The 25239-nt window shown below is 48.9% G+C and overlaps 1 protein-coding gene across 1 annotated transcript in view; it reads right to left on the bottom strand.

The window, feature by feature from the left end:
* The window catches only part of LOC140427632 (ubiquitin-associated and SH3 domain-containing protein A-like), a 348965-nt gene that overhangs the window by 149464 nt on the left and 174262 nt on the right, over positions 1 to 25239 (bottom strand). The window contains 1 exon segment of the mRNA XM_072513054.1: positions 18468 to 18590. Within this exon segment, the coding sequence (XP_072369155.1) occupies positions 18468 to 18590 (123 nt within the window).

A 25239-nucleotide genomic window follows, 5' to 3' on the forward strand; every position in this document is an offset into this window, starting at 1 on the left:
AGGCAGATGAACTTAGAGCTTGGATTAGTACTTGGAACTATGATGTTGTTGCCATTACAGAGACCTGGTTGAGGGAAGGGCAGGATTGGCAGCTAAACGTTCCAGGATTTAGATGTTTCAGGCGGGATAGAGGGGGATGTAAAAGGGGAGGCGGAGTTGCGCTACTGGTCCGGGAGAATATCACAGCTGTACTGCGAGAGGACACCTCAGAGGACAGTGAGGCTATATGGGTAGAGATCAGGAATAAGAAGGGTGCAGTCACAATGTTGGGGGTTTACTACAGGCCTCCCAACCGCCAGCGGGAGATAGAGGAGCAGATAGGTAGACAGATTTTGGAAAAGAGTAAAAACAACAGGGTTGTGGTGATGGGAGACTTCAACTTCCCCAATATTGACTGGGACTCACTTAGTGCCAGGGGCTTAGACGGGGCGGAGTTTGTAAGGAGCATCCAGGAGGGCTTCTTAAAACAATATGTAGACAGTCCAACTAGGGAAGGGGCGGTACTGGACCTGGTATTGGGGAATGAGCCCGGCCAGGTGGTAGATGTTTCAGTAGGGGAGCATTTCGGTAACAGTGACCACAATTCAGTAAGTTTTGAAGTACTGGTGGACAAGGATAAGAGTGGTCCTAGGATGAATGTGCTAAATTGGGGGAAGGCTAATTATAATAATATTAGGCGGGAACTGAAGAACATAGATTGGGGGCGGATCATTGAGGGCAAATCAACATCTGACATGTGGGAGGCTTTCAAGTGGCAGTTGAAAGGAATTCAGAACCGGCATGTTCCTGTGAGGAAGAAGGATAAATACGGCAATTTTCGGGAACCTTGGATAACGAGAGATATTGTAGGCCTCGTCAAAAAGAAAAAGGAGGCATTTGTCAGGGCTAAAAGGCTGGGAACAGACGAAGCCTGTGAGGAATATAAGGAAAGTAGGAAGGAACTTAAGCAAGGAGTCAGGATGGCTAGAAGGGGTCACGAAAAGCCATTGGCAAATAGGGTTAAGGAAAATCCCAAGGCTTTTTACACGTACATAAAAAGCAAGAGGGTAGCCAGGGAAAGGGTTGGCCCACTGAAGCATAGGCAAGGGAATCTATGTGTGGAGCCAGAGGAAATGGGCGAGGTACTAAATGAATACTTTGCATCAGTATTCACCAAAGAGAAGAAATTGGTAGATGTTGGTAGCCTGGGTCACATTGAGATCCAAAAAGACGAGGTGTTGGGTGTCTTAAAAAATATTAAGGTAGATAAGTCCCCATGGCCTGATGGGATCTACCCCAGAATACTGAAGGAGGCTGGAGAGGAAATTGCTGAGGCCTTGACAGAAATCTTTGGATCCTCGCTGTCTTCAGTGGATGTCCCGGAGGACTGGAGAATAGCCAATGTTATTCCTCTGTTTAAGAAGGGTAGCAAGGATAATCCCGGGAACTACGGGCCGGTGAGCCTTACTTCAGTGGTAGGGAAATTACTGGAGAGTTTTCTTCGAGACAGGATCTACTCCCATTTGGAAGCAAATGGACGTATTAGTGAGAGGCAGCACGGTTTTGTGAAGAGGAGGTAGTGTCTCACTAACTTGATAGAGTTTTTCGAGGAGGTCACTAAGATGATTGATGCAGGTAGGGCAGTGGATGTTGTCTATATGGACTTCAGGAAGGCCTTTGACAAGGTCCCTCATGGTAGACTAGTATAAAAGGTGAAGTCACATGGGATCAGGGGAGAGCTGGCAAGGTGGATACAGAACTGGCTAGGCCATAGAAGGCAGAGAGTAGCAATGGAAGGATGCTTTTCTCATTGGAGGGCTGTGACTAGTGGTGTTCCACAGGGATCAGTGCTGGGACCTTTGCTGTTTGTAGTATATATAAATGATTTGGAGGAAAATGTAACTGGTCTGATTAGTAAGTTTGCAGACGACACAAAGGTTGGTGGAATTGCGGATAGCGATGAGGACTGTCGGAGGATACAGCAGGATTTAGGTTGTTTGGAGACTTGGGCGGAGAGATGGCAGATGGAGTTTAATCCGGACAAATGTGAGGTAATGCATATTGGAAGGTCTAATGCAGGTAGGGAATATACAGTGAATGGTAGAACCCTCAAGAATATTGAAAGTCAAAGAGATCTAGGAGTACAGGTCCACAGGTCATTGAAAGGGGCAACACAGGTGGAGAAGGTAGTCAAGAAGGCATACGGCATGCTTGCCTTCATTGGTCGGGGCATTGAGTATAAGAATTGGCAAGTCATGTTGCAGCTGTATAGAACCTTAGTTAGGCCACACTTGGAGTATAGTGTTCAATTCTGGTCGCCACACTACCAGAAGGATGTGGAGGCTTTAGAGAGGGTGCAGAAGAGATTTACCAGAATGTTGCCTGGTATGGAGGGCATTAGCTATGAGGAGCGGTTGAATAAACTCGGTTTGCTCTCACTGGAACGAAGGAGGTTGAGGGGAGACCTGATAGAGGTATACAAAATTATGAGGGGCATAGACAGAGTGGAAAGTCAGAGGCTTTTCCCCAGGGTAGAGGGGTCAATTACTAGGGGGCATAGGTTTAAGGTGAGAGGGGCAAGGTTTAGAGTAGATGTACGAGGCAAGTTTTTTACGCAGAGGGTAGTGGGTGCCTGGAACTCACTACCGGAGGAGGTGGTGGAAGCAGGGACAATAGTGACATTTAAGGGGCATCTTGACAAATACATGAATAGGATGGGAATAGAGGGATACGGACCCAGGAAGTGTAGAAGATTGTAGTTTAGTCGGGCAGCATGGTCGGCACGGGCTTGGAGGGCCGAAGGGCCTGTTCCTGTGCTGTACATTTCTTTGTTCTTTGTTCTTTGAAACAAAAGCCGTCTAACCTACACTATACCATTATCATCCATAAACATTTAAATGCCCTCAATGTTGGCGAGTTCACTACAGTAGCAGGTAGGGCATTCCACGGCCTCACTACTCTTTGCGTAAAGAACCTACCTCTGACCTCTGTCCTATATCTATTACCCCTCAGTTTAAAGTTATGTCCCCTCGTGCCAGCCATATCCATCCGCGGGAGAAGGCTCTCACTGTCCACCCTATCTAACCCCCTGATCATTTTGTATGTCTCTATTAAGTCTCCTCTTAACCTTCTTCTCTCCAACGAAAACAACCTCAAGTCCATCAGCCTTTCCTCATAAGATTTTCCCTCCATACCAGGCAACATCCTGGTAAATCTCCTCTGCACCCGCTCCAAAGCCTCCACGTCCTTCCTATAATGCGGTGACCAGAACTGTACGCAATACTCCAAATGCGGCCGTACCAGAGTTCTGTACAGCTGCAACATGACCTCCCGACTCCGGAACTCAATCCCTCTACCAATAAAGGCCAACACTCCATAGGCCTTCTTCACAACCCTATCAACCTGGGTGGCAACTTTCAGGGATCTATGTACATGGACACCTAGATCCCTCTGCTCATCCACACTTTCAAGAACTTTACCATTAGCCAAATATTCCGCATTCCTGTTATTCCTTCCAAAGTTAATCACCTCACACTTCTCTACATTAAACTCCATTTGCCACCTCTCAGCCCAGCTCTGCAGCTTATCTATATCCCTCTGTAACCTGCTACATCCTTCCACACTATCGACAACACCACCGACTTTAGTATCGTCTGCAAATTTACTCACCCACCCTTCTGCGCCTTCCTCTAGGTCATTGATAAAAATGACAAACAGCAACGGCCCCAGAACAGATCCTTGTGGTACTCCACTTGTGACTGTACTCCATTCTGAACATTTCCCATCAACCACCACCCTCTGTCTTCTTTCAGCTAGCCAATTTCTGATCCACATCTCTAAATCACCCTCAATCCCCAGCCTCCGTATTTTTTGCAATAGCCTACCGTGGGGAACCTTATCAAACGCTTTGCTGAAATCCATATACACCACATCAACTGCTCTACCCTCGTCAACCTGTTCAGTCACCTTCTCAAAGAACTCAATAAGGTTTGTGAGGCATGACCTACCCTTCACAAAGCCATGCTGACTATCCCTGATCATATTATTCCTATCGTGATGATTATAAATCTTGTCTCTTATAATCCCCTCCAAGACTTTACCCACTACAGACGTGAGGCTCACCGGTCTATAGTTGCCGGGGTTGTCTCTGCTCCCCTTTTTGAACAAAGGGACCACATTTGCTGTCCTCCAGTCCTCTGGCACTATTCCTGTAGCCAATGATGACATAAAAATCAAAGCCAAAGGTCCAGCAATCTCTTCCCTGGCCTCCCAGAGAATCCTAGGATAAATCCCATCAGGTCCCGGGGACTTATCTATTTTCAGCCTGTCCAGAATTGCCAACACCTCTTCCCTACGTACCTCAATGCCATCTATTCTATTAGCCTGGGGCTCAGCATTCTCCTCCACAACATTATCTTTTTCCTGAGTGAATACTGACGAAAAATATTCATTTAGTATCTCGCCTATCTCTTCAGACTCCACACACAATTTCCCATCCCTGTCCTTGACTGGTCCTACTCTTTCCCTAGTCATTCGCTTATTCCTGACATACCTATAGAAAGCTTTTGGGTTTTCCTTGATCCTTCCTGCCAAATACTTCTCATGTCCCCTCCTTGCTCGTCTTAGCTCTCTCTTTAGATCCTTCCTCGCTACCTTGTAACTATCCATCGCCCCAACCGAAACTTCACACCTCATCTTCACATAGGCCTCCTTCTTCCTCTTAACAAGAGATTCCACTTCCTTGGTAACCACAGTTCCCTCGCTCGACGCCTTCCTCCCTGTCTGACTGGTACATACTTATCAAGAACACGCAGTAGCTGATCCTTGAACAAGCCCCACTTATCCAGTGTGCCCAACACTTGCAGCCTACTTCTCCACCTTATCCCCCCCAAGTCACGTCTAATGGCATCATAATTGCCCTTCCCCCAGCTATAACTCTTGCCCTGCGGTGTATACTTATCCCTTTCCATCATTAACGTAAACGTCACCGAATTGTGGCCACTGTCCCCAAAGTGCTCTCCTACCTCCAAATCCAACACCTGGCCTGGTTCATTACCCAAAACCAAATCCAACGTGGCCTCGCCTCTTGTTGGCCTGTCAACATATTGTTTCAGGAAACCCTCCTGCACACACTGTACAAAAAAACGACCCATCTATTGTACTCGAACTATATCTTTTCCAGTCAATATTTGGAAAGTTAAAGTCTCCCATAATAACTACCCTGTTACTTTCGCTCTTATCCAGAATCATCTTCGCCATCCTTTCCTCTACATCCCTAGAACTATTAGGAGGCCTATAAAAAACTCCCAACAGGGTGACCTCTCCTTTCCTGTTTCTAACTTCAGCCCATACTACCTCGGAAGAAGAGTCCCCATCTAGCATCCTCTCCGCCACCGTAATACTGCTCTTGACTAGCAGCGCTACACCTCCCTCTCTTTTGCCTCCTTCTCTGAGCTTACTAAAACACCTAAACCCCGGAACCTGCAACATCCATTCCTGTCCCTGCTCTATCCATGTCTCCGAAATGGCCACAACATCGAAGTCCCAGGTACCAACCCATGCTGCCAGTTCCCCTACCTTGTTTCGTATACTCCTGGCATTGAAGTAGACACACTTCAAACCACCTACCTGAACACTGGCCCCATCCTGCGACGTCAAATCTGTGCTCCTGACCTCTATACTCTCATTCTCCCTTACCCGAAAACTACAATCCAGGTTCCCATGCCCCTGCTGCATTAGTTTAAACCCCCCCAAAGAGCACTAACAAATCTCCCCCCCAGGATATTTGTGCCCCTCAGGTTCAGATGTAGACCATCCTGTCTGTAGAGGTCCCACCTTCCCCAGAAAGAGCCCCAGTTATCCAGAAATCTGAATCCCTCCCGCCTGCACCATCCCTGTAGCCACGTGTTTAAATGCTCTCTCTCCCTATTCCTCATCTCACTATCACGTGGCATGGGCAACAACCCAGAGATAACAACTCTGTTTGTTCTAGTTCTGAGCTTCCATCCTAGCTCCCTGAAAGCCTGCCTGACATCCTTGTCCCCTTTCCTACCTATGTCGTTAGTGCCAATGTGGACCACGACTTGGGGCTGCTCCCCCTCCCCCTAAGGACCCGGAAAACACGATCCGAGACATCACGTACCCTTGCACCTGGGAGGCAACATACCAAACGTGAGTCTCTCACGCTCCCACAAAATCTCCTATCTGTGCCCCTGACTATAGAGTCCCCAATTACTAATGCTCTGCTCCTCTCCCCCCTTCCCTTCTGAGCAACAGGGACAGACTCCTTGCCAGAGGCCCGTACCCCATGGCTTACCCCTGGTAAGTCGTCCCCCCCACAAGTATCCAAAGCGGTATACTTGTTTCTCAGGGGAACGACCGCAGGGGATCCCTGCACTGACTGTTTTTTCCCAGTCCCTCTTACAGTTACCCACCTATCTCCAATCTTTGGTGTAACTAATTCCCTGAAGCTGCTATCTATGACCCCTTCTGCCTCCCGAATGATCCGAAGTTCTTCCAACTCCAGCTCCAGTTCCCTAACTCGGTCTTGGAGGAGCTGGAGATGGCAGCACTTCCTGCAGGTAAAACCAGCAGGGACACTAACTGCATCCCTCACCTCAAACATCCTGCAGGAGGAACATTGCACTCCCTTCCCTGCCATTCCTCTAACTTTCTACCAAGATCTGGCTAACAACTAAATTAAATTTTTCATAAAAAATAATAATAATATAATAAAATATGGTACTTACCTCAGACCAATGGGTTTTATTATTAGGTTAGAGGAGGAGGGCGGGTGGGAGACACTACACGTGTAGTGTCTCGGGTTTCCTCTCCACCAGAATTTATTGGTGAGGGTCTTCCCAGACGTCCGCGGGTCGACTTCCTGTTCCCGCCTAAAACACTCCCAGCAACCACTTCCGCACTGCTCCCGCTGAAACTGACTCACCAGCTGATTCTCCCGCCGAAATCGACTGGCCTGCCCCTGCAAAGACAAGTGCCTTTAAAGGACAGACTTACCTCCCAGCAACCACTTCCGCACTGCTCCCGCTGAAACTGACTCACCAGCTGTTCTCCCGCCGAAATTGACTGGCCTGCCCCTGCAAAGACAAGTGCTTTTAAAGGACAGACTTACCTCCCAGCAACCACTTCCGCACTGCTCCCGCTGAAACTGACTCACCAGCTGATTCTCCCGCCAAAATCGACTGGCCTGCCCCTGCAAAGACAAGTGCTTTTAAAGGACAGACTTACCTCCCAGCAACCACTTCCGCACTGCTCCCGCTGAAACTGACTCACCAGCTGATTCTCCCGCCGAAATCGACTGGCCTGCCCCTGCAAAGACAAGTGCTTTTAAAGGACAGACTTACCTCCCAGCAACCACTTCCGCACTGCTCCCGCTGAAACTGACTCACCAGCTGATTCTCCCGCCGAAATCGACTGGCCTGCCCCTGCAAAGACAAGTGCTTTTAAAGGACAGACTTACCTCCCAGCAACCAGTTCCGCACTGCTCCCGCTGAAACTGACTCACCAGCTGTTCTCACGCCGAAATCGACTGGCCTGCCCCTGCAAAGACAAGTGCTTTTAAAGGACGGACTTACCTCCCAGCAACCACTTCCGCACTGCTCCCGCTGAAACTGACTCACCATCTGATTCTCCCGCCGAAATCGACTGGCCTGCCCCTGCAAAGACAAGTGCTTTTAAAGGACAGACTTACCTCCCAGCAACCACTTCCGCACTGCTCCTGCTTAAACTGACTCACCAGCTGTTCTCACGCCAAAATCGACTGGCCTGCCCCTGCAAAGACAAGTGCTTTTAAAGGACAGACTTACCTCCCAGCAACCACTTCCGCACTGCTCCCGCTGAAACTGACTCACCAGCTGTTCTCATGCCGAAATCGACTGGCCTGCCCCTGCAAAGACAAGTGCTTTTAAAGGACAGACTTACCTCCCAGCAACCACTTCCACACTGCTCCCGCTGAAACTGACTCACCAGCTGTTCTCACGCTGAAATCGACTGGCCTGCCCCTGCAAAGACAAGTGCTTTTAAAGGACAGACTTACCTCCCAGCAACCACTTCCGCACTGCTCCCGCTGAAACTGACTCACCAGCTGTTCTCACGCCGAAATCGACTGGCCTGCCCCTGCAAAGACAAGTGCTTTTAAAGGACAGACTTACCTCCCAGCAACCACTTCCGCACTGCTCCCGCTGAAACTGACTCACCAGCTGTTCTCACGCCGAAATCGACAAATCTTCTGGTAATGTGACCAGAACTGCACGCAGTATTCCAAATGTGGCCTAACCAATGTCCTATACAACTGTAACGTGACCTGCCGACTCTTGTACTCAATACCCCGTCCGATGAAGGCAAGCATGCTGTATGTCTTCTTGACCACTCTATCAACCTGTGCTGCCACCTTCAGGCACAATGGACCTGAACTCCCAGATCTCTCTGTACATCAATTTTCCCCAGGATTCTTCCTTTGACCGTATAGTCCGCTCTTGAATTAGATTTTCCAAAGTGCATCACCTCGCATTTGCCCGGATTGAACTCCATCTGCCATTTCTCTGCCCAACTCTCCAATCTATCTATATTTTGCTGTATTCTCTGACAGTCCTCCTCGCTATCTGCAACTCTACCAATCTTAGTATCATCTGCAAACTTGTTAATCAGACCACCTATACCTTCGTCCAGATAATTTATGTATATCACAAACAACAGTGGTCCGAGCACGGATCCCTGTGGAACACCACTAGTCACCTTTCTCCATTTTGAGACACTCCCTTCCACCACTACTTTCTGTCTCCTGTTGCCCAGCCAGTTCTTTATCCATCTAGCTAGTACCCTGAACCCCATACGACTTCACTTTTTCCATCAACCTGCCATGGGAAACTTTGTCAAACGCCTTACTGAAGTCCAGGTTTATGACATCTACAACCCTTCCCTCATCAATTAACTTTGTCACTTCCTCAAATAATTCTATTAGGTTTTTAAGACATGACCTTCCCTGCACAAAACCATGCTGCCTATCATTGATAAGTCTATTTTCTTCCAAATGTGAATATATCCTATCCCTCAGTATCTTCTCCAACAGTTTGCCTACCACTGACGTCAAGCTCACAGGTCTATAATTCTCTGGATTATCCCTGATACCCTTCTTAAACAAAGGGACAACATTAGCAATTCTCCAGTCCTCTGGGACCTCACCTGTGCTCAAGGATGCTGCAAAGATATTTGTTCATATATAAGCATAAGCAGCAAGTAATGGACAGAGCTTAGCGATTCCACAATCAATGCATCAACATATTCAAGGAGTCAGAGAAAGCGGGAACAAGAACAAAAACAAAAAGTAGAAAAGTGAATAAGAAAAGTAGTAGGTGGAGAAACCAAGGGTAAAATTCAAACAGGGCAAAAGAGAAAAATATTGGGATCAAGACAAACAATGTAAAAAGACAAACTTAAAGGCTCTGTGACTTAATGCACGGAGCATTTGCAAAAAAGTGGAGGAATTAATTGCGCAGATAGATATAAATGGGTATGATATAATTGGGATTACGGAGACATGGCTGCAGGGTGACCAGGGATGGGAACTGAATGTCCCAGGGTTTTCAGTATTTCAGAAGGACAGAAAACATGGTGGCATGGCATTGCTGGTTAAAGAGGAAATTAACACAGTAGTGAGAAAGGATATTAGCTCTGACAACATGGAGTATGTATGGGTAGAGTTGAGAAATACCAAGGGGCAAAAAACATTAGTGGGCGTCATATATAGACCCCCAAACTGCAGTGGTGATGTTGGGAATGAAATTAAGCACAAATTTAGAGATGCATGTCATAAAGAATGCCGGTGATCATGGGAGATTTTAATCTTCACATAGATTGGGCAAATCAAATTAGCCACAATGCCGTAGAGGAGGAATTCCTGGAGTGTATACGGGGTGGTTTTCTTGACCAATATGTGTAGGAACCAACTACAGAGCAGGCCATCTTAGACTGGGTATTGTGTAATGAGAAGGGAATTATTGCCAATCTGGCTGTGCGAGACCCCTTGGGGATGAGCGACCATAACATGATAGAATTTTTTATCAAGATGGAGAGTGAAGTAGTTGATTCGGAGACTAGGGTGCTGAATCTTAATAAAGAGAACTGTGAGGATACGAGGTGTGAGCTGGCCTTGATAGATTGGGGAGAGTTACTTCAAGGGATGACAGTGGATAGGCAACGGCAAACATTCAAGGAACGTATGGGGGAACTACAGCAACTGTTCATTCATGTCTGGCACAAAAACAAAATAGATAAGAGAGCCAATCTATGGCTTACAAAGGAAATTAGAAATAGTATCCGATCCAAGGAAGAAGAATACAGATTGGCCAAGAAAAATAATAGGTCTGAGGATTGTGAGCAGTTTTGAATTCAGCAAAGAAGGACAAAGGGATTGATTAAGAAGGGGAACGTACAGTACGAAAGGAAGCTTGCAGGGAATATAGAGACTGACACTAAGACTTTCTATAGATATGTGAAGAGAAAGAGATTGGTAAAGATAAATGTAGGCCCCCTACAGACCGAAACAGGGGAATGCATAATAAGGGATAAAGAAATGGCTGAGCATATGAATGCATACTTTGGTTCTGTCTTCACAAAAGAGGATACAAATCAGATACCAGAAATGTTGGAGAATGAAAGGTTTAGTGAGAGGGAAGAACTGAGGGAGATCAACATTAACAAAGAAAAAGAATTAGTAGAGAAATGGTGGAGAAATGGTGCTGGGGAAATTCTGAGATTGAAGGCGGATAAATCCCCAGGACCTGAGACGAGTCTAATGCAGTTTGTAAGAGCATTGAATCATACATATATATTCTCGATATGAAGTCTCAATTGTTACATTAGCCAAGCCAGCTAAAAGATTAGCAAAATATCACATTCCATAACATGTAGACATGAAACAATTAAAAAGCTGATGTTGCACATTGAAGATGGATGGCTTGCCATCAAATCAAATGTGTTTGAGTCTAACCCAAACCAATTAGGATTATATTGGGGTGTAATTAGATGACTTAAGACAGATATGAAAGTGTATAACTGAAAAGTTTCCCCCCGCCATTTTAGTGTATTGTCTTTGTGTATTGTCTTTGGGGGTGTGTGTTGAGGAGATGTCTTTGTGTTGTCTTTCTGTTAGTTTAGTCAGTTTTGTCCTTTATAGTCTCCATTTTAGTTTATGTCTTTTGGGGGTTCTGTCAGTTTAACAGTCTGTGTCAGTGATGTTAGTCCACTTTTGACTCTGAGTTTGAGTTTAGCTGAAGATTAGCTTTCTCTCTCTCTTCATGTTTCATTGCCAGACTTTGACCTTTTAAAAGTTACTTTCGAGCTGTCTGCCTAAGCAAAGAAAGATAATGTCTGTAATTCTCTGAAAGCTTTGAATTGTCTACGAATTGCCTTTTAAATGACTTTCAAATTGTAATCAAGCGACTACAAATAAAACAATTCCTTTTGGCACCTGAGAAGTTTATACTGCAAATTTCTGCTGAGTTCCAGTATTCGCAAAGTGCTACTGATAACCGAATAGCAGAGATGATATAAATTCCTTCAACTATACACAGTCGAATAATACAAGGAATCGAACAACTTGACATAGTCTACAAATATTACAAATCTTACAACTTGTCGTATTGCGCCAGGACTTGATTCATCAACTAAGCTTCCCCCAAACAAACAAAACAAAGAACAAAGAAATGTACAGCACAGGAACAGGCCCTTCGGCCCTCCAAGCCCGTGCCGACCATACTGCCCGACTAAACTACAATCTTCTACACTTCCTTGGTCCGTATCCTTCTATTCCCATCCTATTCATATATTTGTCAAGATGCCCCTTAAATGTCCCTATCGTCCCTGCCTCCACTACCTCCTCCGGTAGTGAGTTCCAGGCACCCACTACCCTCTGCGTAAAAAACTTGCCTCGTACATCTACTCTAAACTTTGCCCCTCTCACCTTAAACCTATGCCCCCTAGTAATTGACCCCTCTACCCTGGGGAAAAGCCTCTGACTATCCACTCTGTCTATGCCCCTCATAATTTTGTATACCTCTATCAGGTCGCCCCTCAACCTCCTTCGTTCCAGTGAGAACAAACCGAGTTTATTCAATCGCTCCTCATAGCTTATGCCCTCCATACCAGGCAACATTCTGGTAAATCTCTTCTGCACCCTCTCTAAAGCCTCCACATCCTTCTGGTAGTGTGGCGACCAGAATTGAACACTATACTCCAAGTGTGGCCTAACTAAGGTTCTATACAGCTGCAACATGACTTGCCAATTCTTATACTCAATGCCCCGGCCAATGAAGGCAAGCATGCCGTATGCCTTCTTGACTACCTTCTCCACCTGTGTAGCCCCTTTCAGTGATCTGTGGACCTGTACTCCTAGATCTCTTTGACTTTCAATACTCTTGAGGGTTCTACCATTCACTGTATATTCCCTACCTGCATTAGCCCTTCCAAAATGCATTACCTCACATTTGTAAACTTGCTCGACAGGTTAAGATCCCATAAATTATAGATTCCTATAATCAGTCAGAGTCAGCATGGATTTATGAAGGGGAAATCATGCTTGACAAATCTGTTGGAATTCTTTGAAGATGTAACCAGTACAGTTGACAGGAGGGAGCCAATCGATGTCGTACATTTGGACTTTCAGAAGGCGTTTGACAAAGTCCCGCATAAGAGATTATTGTGCAAAATTAAAGCGCATGGGATTGGGGAAAATGTATTGAGGTGGATAGAAAACTGGTTGGCAGAGAGGAAACAAAGAGTTGGGATTAATGGGTCCTCTTCGTATTGGCAGGCAGTAACTTGTGAGGTGCTACAGGGATCGGTGCTGGGACCCCAGCTATTCACAATATATATATTAATGATTTGGAGGAGGGAACTTACATAGAGACATACATACAAGATGTAACATCTCAAAGTTTGCAGATGATACCAAATTGGGTGGGAGGATGAACTGTGACGAAGATGCAGGGATCCTACAGCTGATCTGGACAGGTTGGGCGAGTGAGCAAATCAATAGCAGGTGCAGTCTAATTTGGATAAGTGTGAGGTTATTCACTTAAGAAACAAAAACTGGAAGGCCGAATACTACCTGAATGATTGTAAATTGGGAGAGGGGAGTGTGCAGCGAGACCTGGGTGTCCTTGTACACCAGTCGCTGAAGGTAAGCATTCACGTGCATCAGGTGGTAAAGAAGGCTAATGGTATGTTGCCGTTCATTGCGAGAGGTTTCGAGTCCAGAAGCAGGGATGTGTTGTTGCAATTATACAGGGCCATGGTGGGGCCAAACCTAGAATATTGTGAGCAGTTTTGGTCTCCTTTTCTGAGGGAGGATGTTCTTGCTCTCGAGGAAATGCAGCAAAGTTTAACCAGACTGATTCCAGGAATGGGAGGACGGTGATATGAGAAGAGATAGATTAGGTTAGGATTGTTCTCGCTGGAGTTCAGAAGAATGAGGGGGGATCTCATAGAGACTTATAAAATTCTAACAGGACTGGACAGTGAAGATGTTACCAATGATGGGTGTGTCCAGAACCAGGGATCACAGTCTGAGGATTCAGGGTTAACCATTTCGGACAGAGATGAGGAAACATTTCTTCACCCAAAGAATGGTGAGCCTGGGGAATTCATTACCACAAGAAGTAGTTGATGCTAAAACATTGAATATATTCAAGAGGTGGCTAGATATAGCTCTTGGGGAGAATGGGATCAAAGGCTATGGGGAGAAAGCAGGATTAGGCTATTGAGTTGGATGATCAGCCATGATCGTGATAAATGGCGGAGCAGCTCGAAGGGCCAAAAGGCCTCCTCCTGCTCTTCTATATATCTATGTATAATGTGGCGAACAGAACTGCACACAGTACTCTAGCTGCGACCTAACAGCTTCATCATAACCTCCCTACTCTTATATTCTATGCCACGGTGAATAAAGGTAAATCCCATACTTATCTACCTGCCCTATTGTATTTCGGGATCTATGGAGTTGTATCTCAGGTCCCGCTGGTCCTCTGTACTTCTTGACATCCTACCATTCATTGAGTACTCCCGTGCCTTGTTAATCCTTCAAAAATGCATCACCTCACACTTTTAAGAGTTAAATTCCGTTTTCCACTGTTCTGCCCATCTAACCAGCCCGTCTATATCCTGTAATCTAAAGATTTCCTCCTTGCTATTTACCACAGCATCAATTTGTGTGTCATCTGAAAACTTACTTATCATACATCCTCTGTTAGCTTCTAGATCATTAATGTACACCACAAATAGCAAGGGATCAAGCACCGATCCCTGGCCCAGGCTTCCACTCACAAAAACAACCATCACCCTTTGTCTCCTGCCACTAAGCCAATTTTGGATTCAATTTGCCAAATTACCGTGGATCCCATGGGTTCTTACCTTCTTGATCAGTCTCCCATGCGCGACCTTGCAAAAAGCCTTCCTGAATTCCATGTCGAATACATCATAAGAATATAAGAACTAGGAGCAGGAGTAGGTCATCTGGCCTTTTTAGTCTGCTCCGCTATTCAGTGAGATCATGGCTGATCTTTTGTGGACTCAGCTCCACTTTCCGGCCCGAACACCATAACCCCTAATCCCTTTATTCTTCAAAAAACTATCTATCTTTATCTTAAAAACATTTAATGAAGGAGCCTCTACTGCTTCACTGGGCAGGGAATTCCATAGATTCACAACCCTTTGGGTGAAGAAGTTCCTCCTAAACTCAGTCCTAAATCTACTTAGGGCAGCATGGTAGCATGATGGTTAGCACAATTGCTTCACAGCTCCAGAGTCCCAAGTTCGATTCCCGGCTTGGGTCACTGTCTGTGCGGAGTCTGCACGTTCTCCCCGTGTGTGCGTGGGTTTCCTCCGGGTGCTCCGGTTTCCTCCCACAGTCCAAAGATGTGCAGGTTAGGTAGATTGGCCATGCTAAATTGCCCTTAATGTCCAAAATTGCCCTTAGTATTGGGTCGAGTTACTGGGTTATGGGGATAGGGTGGAAGTGTGGGCCTGGGTGGGGTGCTCTTTCAAAGAGCCGGTGCAGACTCGATGGACCGAATGGCCTCCTTCTGCACTGTAAATTCTATGAAAATTCTATACTTACCCTTATTTTGAAGCTATGCCCCCTAGTTCTACTTTCACCCGCCAGTGGAAACAACCTGCCCGCATCTATCTTATCTATTCCCTTCATAATTTTAGATGTTTCTATCAGATCCTCCCGCATCCTTCTAAACTCCAATGAGTACAGTCCCAGTCTACGCAACCTCTCCTCGCAATCCAACCCCCTCAACTCTGGGATTAACCTAGTGAATCTCCTCTGCACACCCTCCAGCACCAGTACGTCCTTTCTCAAAGGAAACCTGAACACAATACTCCAGGTGTGGCCTCACTAACACCTTATACAATTGCAGCATAACCTCCCTAGTCTTAACCTCCATCCCTCTAGCAATGAAGGACAAAACTCCATTCGCATTCTTAATCACCTATTGCACCTGTAAACCAACTTTTTGTGACTCATGCACTAGCACACCCAGGTCCCTCTGCACAGCAGCATGTTTTAATATTTTATCATTTAAATAATAATCCCTTTTGCTGGTATTCCTACCAAAATTGATAACCTCACATTTGTCAACATTGTATTCCATCTGCCAGACCCTAGCCCATTCACTTAGCCTATCCAAATCCCTCTGCAGACTTCCAGTATCATCTGCACTTTGTGCTTTACCACTTATCTTAGTGTCGTCTGCAAACTTGGATACATTGCACTTGGTCCCCAACTCCAAATTATCAACTGCACTACCCTCATCTACACACCTGGGGCGGAATCTTACTGTAGTTCTTCATGCTTTGACTGAAAACGGCCTTGTAGCTCTCCAGCTGCACAGACCAGTTTTCTCTCTAGATGTTGAGAATTTCTGAGAAAGAAAAATCAGTGGATGGGGTTCACACCGTCACTTTGACGAGTGGGGTCTGATCAGTGGATGGGGTTCACACCGTCACTTTGACGAGTGGGGTCTGATCAGGATGCCATCTTTAAAAGGTGCCAGATTAACACAGAAACTGAATGTACCCGGGGTCCACCGCGTACATGTTAGGACTCCTCTTACAAGTATCTCCCCTCCGCCAAACACAGCAAAAACAACGGGGGTCTCAACCCCCCCCCCCATCAGTCCAACATCGGAGCATCTTCGCCATTACAGGCACCTGGTGACCCCCTCTGACTCAAGTTTCCAGTCAGGAAAACAGCCCCAACCATCACCCTCTGCTTCCTGCCACTCAGCCAATTTGTCAAATTTCCTTGGGCTCTTACCTTCACTATCAGTCTCCCATATGGGACCTTATCAAAAGCCTTGCTGAAGTCCAAGTAGACTACGTTAAATGCATTTCCCTTATCTACACACTTGGTCACCTCTTCGAAAAATTCAATCAGGTCAGACATGATCTCCCCTTAACAAAACCACGCTGACTGTTCCTGATTAATCCCCGCCTCTCCAAATGAAAATGTATTCTGTTCCCCAGAATTGTTTCTAATAGTTTCCCCATCACTGAGGCTAGACTGACTGGCCTGTAGTTTCCTGGTTCATCCCTTCCTCCCTTCTTGAATAATGGCACCACATTGGCTATCCTCCAGTCCTCTGGCACCTCTCCTGTGGCCAGAGAGGAATTGATTCAGGTTATGCTAGACCAAACTGGTGCCTCGTTTGAGTACAAATTACAGCTGAAAGGATTTAAATTTAAATCTACTCGTTCAGAATCTGATACCTTTTTACCTATTGTGCGGTTATCATTTTAATATTTTAAATACTTGAAATGTGATCTTTAATCTGTTACATGGAGATCTAGTCTTGTGATGAATGTAGGAATTTCAGATATATTGTATTATATGTATTTTGTACAGTAAGGGTTAAGAACCAGGGTCCGTGTGTGTGTGACTGCTGCAGTCATGTTTTTAAAAATCCTGATTTTGGAGACCGAGGTGCAATTAAATCATCCTAAAAGTTTGGGCTAATGGACTTTTGTTTATATTAAGAGGAGCCAGGGGTGCAGCAGTTTCTTGAGTTTGAGTTTAGTTTTGGAATCCATAGGATTGCTATAGTGCAGAAAGAGGCTATTTGGCCCATCAAGTTTACACCAGTCCTCTGAAAGAGCACCTTACCCAGGCCTATTCACCCACCTTATCCCCATAATCTCACCTACTCTTCATATCTTTGGACAATAAGGGGCAATTTAGCTGACCAACCCACTTAAGCTGCACATCTTTGGACTGTGGGAGGAAACCTGAGCACCCGGAGGAAACCCACGCAGATACGGGGAGAACGTGAAACCTCCATACAGACAGTCACCTAAGGCTGGAATCGAACCGGGGTCCTTGGCGCTGTGAGGCAGCACTGCTAACCACTGTGTCACCATGTCACCCACTGGATTGGGATTTAAATTGGGATGTCAACAGACAAGAAGCTGTTCTCTCAATACAGTGAGGTTAGACTGTGGACGGCCTAGCAGTCTCTTTCAGAACAGTTCAGTTAAAGATTTGGCTGGGAATAGACCAGAAGCAGCTGATCTCAAGACAGTGAGTTAAAGATTTGCCTGTGAACAGGACAGGAGCAATTTCTCAGGCTGGCAGTTGAGACCGGCAAGAATCTGCAGCTGGATCTTGAAGGATATCACTTTCTCAAAGTGGTTTATCCAAGACATCTCTTTACAGCAAGTATTCCTGAATCTGCTAACTGTACTTAAAAGTGAATTTTGACCTGAGGTGGGTATTGTTTGAGTGGAGATGAAGATAGCAGTTCGGATTGTTTCATTGTATTGGTAAACGTTGTTTAACTGGTAATTGAAAGCTATTTCCCTTTATGATGTTAAATTTAGCAATACTGTGTGAATAAAGTTTGTTTTAATTTACCATATCCCTATTTGTGCATGAAATCACTCCTGGAGTGAAATATTCTTTCCTCACAGTCTTACAAATTAAATTAAATATTGGGGTTTCTGTCCGGTATCCAGCCATTGTTGAGGTCTGGTCCGGGATCGTAATAGTCAGTTCTCAATCTGGGTGACATTCACAATTCGAGTCAAAGCCCAATCCTACCATTCATCGTGTAATCCTCACAACATTTGGTTCGAGTCGACACAATCACTAAAATAAGACTCAGTCAATCACAGAATTAAATTCAGCCATTTGTGGTTTAGGATCAGTTTCCCAGGAGATGGGATCGACACTTTCCCTTTCCGATGCCAAATGCCAGATAGATTTAGGATCTGCTTTTCCGTCCTCAGAATGATTTTACAGGAATATTACAGATAGTGTCCACAGTTGGTGATTTATGAAAATAACATTAACGCAAAACAATTCTTGTCCTGAACCTTGTCATCTGCAGCTGTCAATAAAGTTCACTGTGTATGACTGAGCCAAAACTGCCTGATCCTGAAATCTATGAATGGAAGCATCTGAAACTTACCCATTAGTCGAGACTGGAATATCCCACAGGATGATAAGGGAGCATCATATTCATAATCCTTGATCCCACCGACCCTCCGTGGAATACTGGATGGAAAGTTTAAATCTGGTCTGATATATCTACCTAAAAATGTGAAAACAATTTTTATCAAACGGTTTTGCCACATGGGCCTAAAATGTCAGCATCTTTGCTCTACTACGGGGCAGGATTTATGTGTAACAATTTCTCTCGGAATTCATACAGTTTCAATTATAAATTCCATTGTATACTCAATGTAGGGAAATTATTGGAAAGGATTCTTCGAGACAGGATTTACTCCCATTTGGAAATAAGTGGACATAATAGCAAGAGGCAGCATGGTTTTGTGAAAGGGAGGTCGTGTCTCACTAACCTGATCGAGATTTCCCAGGAAGTGACAAAGGTGATTGACGAAGGTAGGGCAGTGGATGTTGTCCACATGGACTTCAGTAAGGCCTTTTACGAGGTCCCTCATGGCAGACTGGTACAGAAGGTGAAGTCACACGGGATCTGGCAAGATGGATATATAACTGGCTCGGTCACAGAAGACAGAGGGTAGCAATGGAAGGGTGCTTTTCTGAATGGAGGACTGTGACTAGTGGAGTTCTGCAGGGATCAGTGCTGGGACCTTTGCTCTTTGTAGTATATATAAATGATTTGGAGGAAAATGTAACTGGTCTGATTAGTAAATTTGTGGACAACACAAGGTTTGTTGGAATTGCGGATAGCGATGAGGATTGTCAGAGGATACAGCAGGAGAGAGATCGGTTGGAGACTTGGGCGGAGAGTTGACATATGGGGCAGGATTCTCTGACCCCCCGCCAGGTCAGAGAATCGGCGGGTGGCGGCGTAAATCCCGCCCCGCCGCCCCCCACGATATTCTCCAGCCCCCCAAAAATCCCAGCGACATGGATCGTGCCGCGCGCCTCGCAGACTGGTAAGGACCAGCGCGACGCAATGGGCCCCCGGCCCGGCCCGGAGAATTGGGCCCCATGGTCACGCCGGCGTAAATCGAACCACCTATTTAACGGCGTCAACCGGCCATGCTGGTTGACGCCAGCCAGCGTGGAGGTAGGGGTCGGCGTTGGGTGGCCGCCGGAGAGGGCACGGCCTGGCCGCAGTTGGTGGGGGGGGGGGGGGAGTCACAGGAGCCGTTGGAGTGTGCATGCCGGGGGGAGGAAGGGGCTGGGGAGGGGGGGAGCAAAGGGGGAGGGGCTGGGGACAGTGCATGCCGTGGAGGAGGGCGTGGGAGGGGTTCAGGAGGGTGTGTGCCAGGGAGGAGGGGGGGAGTTTGGGGAGGGTGCGTGTGCGTGCCGGGGAGGTGGGGGGGGGGGGGGGGTGTTCACCTGGCCAGGTGCCAGCTGGCAACAGTCGCTACCATGCAGCCCATGGCTCCTGGTTGTGGGGCGGGGGTTACGGGCAATGATGACATGTCGTCTATCCCCACCCCCACCCCCTGCAGGCCGTTATGTTTGGGCATCACCCAGCAATGTTGGCCACCGTGGCGGGAGCCGGACTTCTACATGTTGCCCTGGGGGTGCTGGAGCAGGAGCGTGCCAGGGAGGTGGCGGAGGCTGCCGCAGAGGAGCGTGCCTCAGGGAGGCAGGTGGCAGCCGCCCAGGCTGGAGGGCTGCCCGCCCAACAGGACGAGGAGGTGGTGCCACGGCGACGGAGACGACCGATGAGGCCCCGTGTGTACCGGCCCCGCTTGTCGCACCAGGACCTCACGGACCGGGCATGCAGGAGGAGACTCCGGATGAGCCGGGAAACTGTTGCCCATATCTGCCACCTGATGGCACACCTGGCACCGCGTGGCACTGGGGGAGGACACCTTCTCCCTGAGGCCGTCTAGGTTACGGTGCCCTGAACTTTTATGCCACGGGGTCATTCCAGACGCCGAGTGGGGACCTGTCCGGCATCTCGCAGGCATCTGTGTACCGGTGCATCCGGGCAGTGACAGACGCCCTGTATGCCATTGCGGACCGCTACATCCAGTTCCCTGTGGGCCGGGCCAGCCAGGATGCCCGGGCAGTGGGCTTCGCTGCCGTGGCCAGGATGCCCATGGTCCAGAGGGCGATTGATGGGATGCACGTCGCCGTGCGGCCACCTGCGGATAACAAGGCCGTGTTCACGAATAGGAAGGGGACCTATTCCATGAAAGTGCAGGTGGTCTGTGACCACCACGAGGATCCTACACGTCTGCGCCCGATACCCGGGCGGTGTACATGACTCATTCGTATCGGCGCATTCTTTCATCACCACCATGTTCGAGGGACGGCCCCCCCCCCCCGGCTGAGGCGCTGGTTGCTGGGCGACAGGGATTACCCGGTGCAGTCGTGGCTGATGACGCCTATACGGAGGCCACAGACTGACACAAAGAACTGCTACAACGATGCCCATGCAGCGACCAGGGGTGTGATAGAGAGGTGCTTTGGGCTATTGAAGATGCGCTTCAGGTGCTGGACCACTCTGGAGGGGCCTTCAGTACCCGTCAGATAGGATCGGCCACATCGTTGTGGTCTGCTACGTCCTGCACAACATAGTCCAGTGGAGGGGCGATGTGCTGCAGGCAGAGGAGGGGGAAGGGGAGAAGCAGCAAGACGACGTGCAGGCCTCCCCATATGAGGAGGATGGGGGCAATGTTCAGGACAGATGGGCTGGACATGGACTGGAGGCTGCCCACCGTTACTGGCTGGGCCAGCGGGCATGGGACAGGCTGATAGCTGCCCGGTTCACGGACTAGGTGGGCGTGGGAATCGCCGAGTATGGATACAGACTGCACACTACGGCTCCAGACGACCACCCTTACCCCCCACCCACCCACACCCCACCCACCCAACACCAACCACCTTCACCCAACCCCCATGCACACCACCCCTCCATTGCACATCCACCTGCGGCACTACGGGCAGGGCTCACGCGCTCGCCAGTGGAAGCGGGTCTATTGCAGGCCATGGAGGATGATGACAACCCGCTCTGCGATGAGCTCTGGGCTCTACATCGTTAGACAATGTCTGGCTCATGGCACAGCCCACCCTCCACCCGGACCGTCCCTGCATGCGGTCTGGACACTGCAGCGCATGGTCCCGTCGTCTGCCCGGGGGTATGGCGAGGGCGACCCGGGGGTAGGGGGGTGGCACACTCACCTGAGGCCGACCTTCTATCGCCCCTCACACAAACACTGGCATTCGCCTCCACCTGCTGTACTGGGACGGCTGTGTTGTGCACACCAGTTAGTGTCCTAGATGCCTCATCGCTAAAGTGCCCAACCGATGTGAGTGTCTCTGCGATGGTGGAGGGTGTAGGAGAGAGCAGTGGCATAGTGTCGTGCTCCTCATCCGACCCGATGTCTGGGGTCCCCCGGAGTGGTGATTCCTGTCCATCCGTCCCCTGTGTGTGGGTGTCGTGTGCATCTGTGTCCTGGGCGTCAGTGTCCTGGGTGGGTGGGTCCTGTTTGTGGGGGAAGGGGGGATATGGGGTAAGGGGGGTGGGGAAGGGGGATATGGGGGATATGGGGGAAAGGGGGGATATGGGAGAAGGGGAATATGGGGGATGGGGAAAGGGGGGATATGGGGGAAGGGAGGATAGGGGGAAGGGGGGATATGGGGAAAGTGGGGATATGGGATAAGGGGGGATATGGGGGAAGGGGAGGATATGGGGATGGGGAAAGGGGGGATATAGGGTAGGGGGGATATGGGAGAAGGGTGGATATGGGGAAAGGGGTAGATGGGGGATATGGGGATAAGGAGGAAGCACGGATATGGGGGTAGGGGGGATATGGGGGATGGGGGGATATGGGGGATGGGGGGATATGGGGGAAGGGGGGATATGTGGGAAGGAGGGATATGGGGGAAGGGGGATATGGGGGAAAGGGGGATATGGGGGAAAGGGGGATATGGGGGAAGGGGGATATGGGGGAAAGGGTGGATATGGGTGAAGGGGATATGGGGGAAAGGGAGGATATGGGGGATACGGGAGGAGGGGAATATGGGGAAGGGGGATATGGGGATGGGGAAAGGGGGTATATGGGGGTAAGGGGGGATATGGGGAAAGGGGGGATATGGGGAAGGGGGATATGGGGGAAGGGGGTATGGTGAAGGGGGATATGGGGGATGGGGAAATGGGGATATGGGAGAAGGGGATATGGGGGATGGGGAAAGGGGATATGGGGGAAGGGGGGATATGGGGAAAGGAGGGATATGGGGAAGGGGAATATAGGGATGGGGGAAAGGGGGGATATGGGGGAAGGGGGATATTGGGGAAAGGGGGATGGGGAAAGGGGGGATATGGGGAAGGGGGGATATGGGGAAAGGGGGGATATGGGGAAGGGGATATGGGGGAAGGGGGATATGGGGGAAGGGGTGATATGGGGAAGGAGGGATATGGGGGAAGGGAGGCTATGGGGAAGGGGGGGTATGGGGGAAGGGGGGATATGGGGAAGGGGGATATGGGGAAGGGGATATGGGTTAAGGGGGGGATATGGGTTAAGGGGGATATGGGGAAGGGGGGATATCAGGAAGGGGGGATATGGGGAAAGGAGGATATGGGTGAAGGGGGAATATGGGTGAAGGGGGGACATGGGGCAGGGGGGATATGGGTGAAGGGGGGATATGGGGGAAGGGGACATGGGGGAAGGGGGATATGGAGGAAGGGGGATATGGGGAAAGGGGGGATATGGGTGAAGAGGGGATATGGGGGAAGGGGGATATGGGGAAGGGGATATGGAGGGAGGGGGGATAGTGGGAAAGGGGGATATGGATGAAAGGGGGATATGGGGAAGGGGAATATGGGTGAAGGGGGGACATGGGGGAAGGGGGGATATGGGTGAAGAGGGGATATGGGGGAAGGGGAATATGGGGGAAGGAGGGATAAGGGGAAAGGGGGGATATAGGTGAAGGGGGATATGAGGGAAGGGGGGACATGGGGGAATGGGGATATGGGGGAAGGGGGATACGGAGGAAGGGGGGATATGGGGAAAGGGAGATATGGGTGAAGGAGGGCTATGGGAGAAGGGGGATATGGGTGAAGAGGGGATATTGGGAAAGGGGGGATATGGGGATAGGGGATATATGGGGGAAGGGGGATGGGGAAGGGGGGATAGGTAGTGGGGGGTCTCACTTGGTGGTGCGCCCCCGACCTCTGCATCTGCAACCTGCCGGTCCTTGGGTCCGCCTGCAAGATTCTGCGCCCTCTCTTCATGAACGGTGAGTGGTCGCAATTCGGGTGGAACCCTCCGGTCCTCTCATGCTGCCGGTTGTTGTGAGCGCGCTTCTCCTGTGGGGGGCGGGAGGGTGGCAGGGATAAAGGGCAACAGTGTTCGGCAGATGTTTACATGCGGACCAGCGGTTGTGTGTATGTTGGCAGAGGTTCACAACCCATCCTGCCACTGCAGCCTGCATGGGTGGGTGCAGCCATGTCGGTTGCACCTGGGGCTGTGCCGCCCCTCGGGGGTGGGGGGGGGGGGGGTACTCACCCTGGCTGCCCTGACAAGGTCATTGACTTTTTTGTGGCACTGGACGCCTGTCCTGGCTGTTATGGCCACGGCGCTGACGGCCTCTGCCACCACCCTCCACAGGCGCCGGATAAGGCGTGACCCTGTGGCCGTGTCTGGGGTGCAGGGACTCCCTCCTCTGCTCCACTGCGTCCAGGAGTGCCTCAATGTCGCGCTCCTGGAATCTCGGAGCTGCGCGGCGGGCGGCCATTTTATGGGTCTCCGTCTTTTGTGCTGCGATGCCGTAACGGGTTATGCCATCGCGAATGGCGTCACGCTGCTGCTAGCCCATTCCCGGCCGGAGAATTCGCGATGTTCCGGGAGACCCGACGCCGGAGTGTTTTGCGTTGTGTTTGGCGCCGGCGCCGGCCATCCCGCCCATGGTGTTTAATGCATGGGGGAAATAAAGAGTAAATGGCAGAACAGAGTATTGATAGGCAGAGGGACCTGGGTGTACATGTCCACAGGTCACTGAAAGTGGCAACGCAGGTGGATGGTCAAGAAGGCATACGGCATGCTTGCCTTCATTGGCCGGGGCATTGAGTATAAGAATTGGCAAGTCATGTTGGAGCTTTAGAGAACCTTTGTTCGGCCACATTTGGAGTATAGTGTTCAATTCTGGTCGCCACACTACCAGAAGGATGTGGAGGCTTTAGAGAGGGTGCAGAAGAGATTTACCAGAATGTTGCCTGGTATGGAGGGCATTAGCTATGAGGAGCGGTTGAATAAACTCGGTTTGTTCTCACTGGAACGAAGGAGGTTGAGGGGCGACCTGATAGAAGTTTACAAACCTATGAGGGGCATAGACAGAGTGGATAGTCAGAGGCTTTTTCCCAGGGTGTAAGAGTTAATTACATGGGGACATCGGTTTAAGGTGCGAGGGGCAAAGTTTAGAGGAAACGTGTGAGGGAAGTTTTTTTACACAGAGGGTAGGGGGTGCCTGGAACTCGCTGCCGAAGGAGGTGGTGGAATCAGGTACGATAGTGACATTTAAGGGGTGTCTTGAGAAATACATGAATAGGATGGGAATAGAGGGATACGGACCCAGGAAGTGTAGAAGGTTTTAGGTTGGACAGGCAGCATGGTCGGCGCAGGCTTGGCGGGTCGAAGGGCCTGTTCCTGTGCTGGTCTTATTTTTGTTTTTATTCTTTGTATAATTCTGGTGGTTCTTGGCTGCAGAACGAACTGCAATTTATGAGAAATTAAAACAGAAACTGCAAAATACTCAGCAGTTCTGCTGGCATCTGTGGAGAGAAACAGAGT

The sequence above is a fragment of the Scyliorhinus torazame genome, chromosome 8 (genome assembly GCF_047496885.1).
Source record: "Scyliorhinus torazame isolate Kashiwa2021f chromosome 8, sScyTor2.1, whole genome shotgun sequence".
Taxonomy (NCBI): domain Eukaryota; kingdom Metazoa; phylum Chordata; class Chondrichthyes; order Carcharhiniformes; family Scyliorhinidae; genus Scyliorhinus; species Scyliorhinus torazame.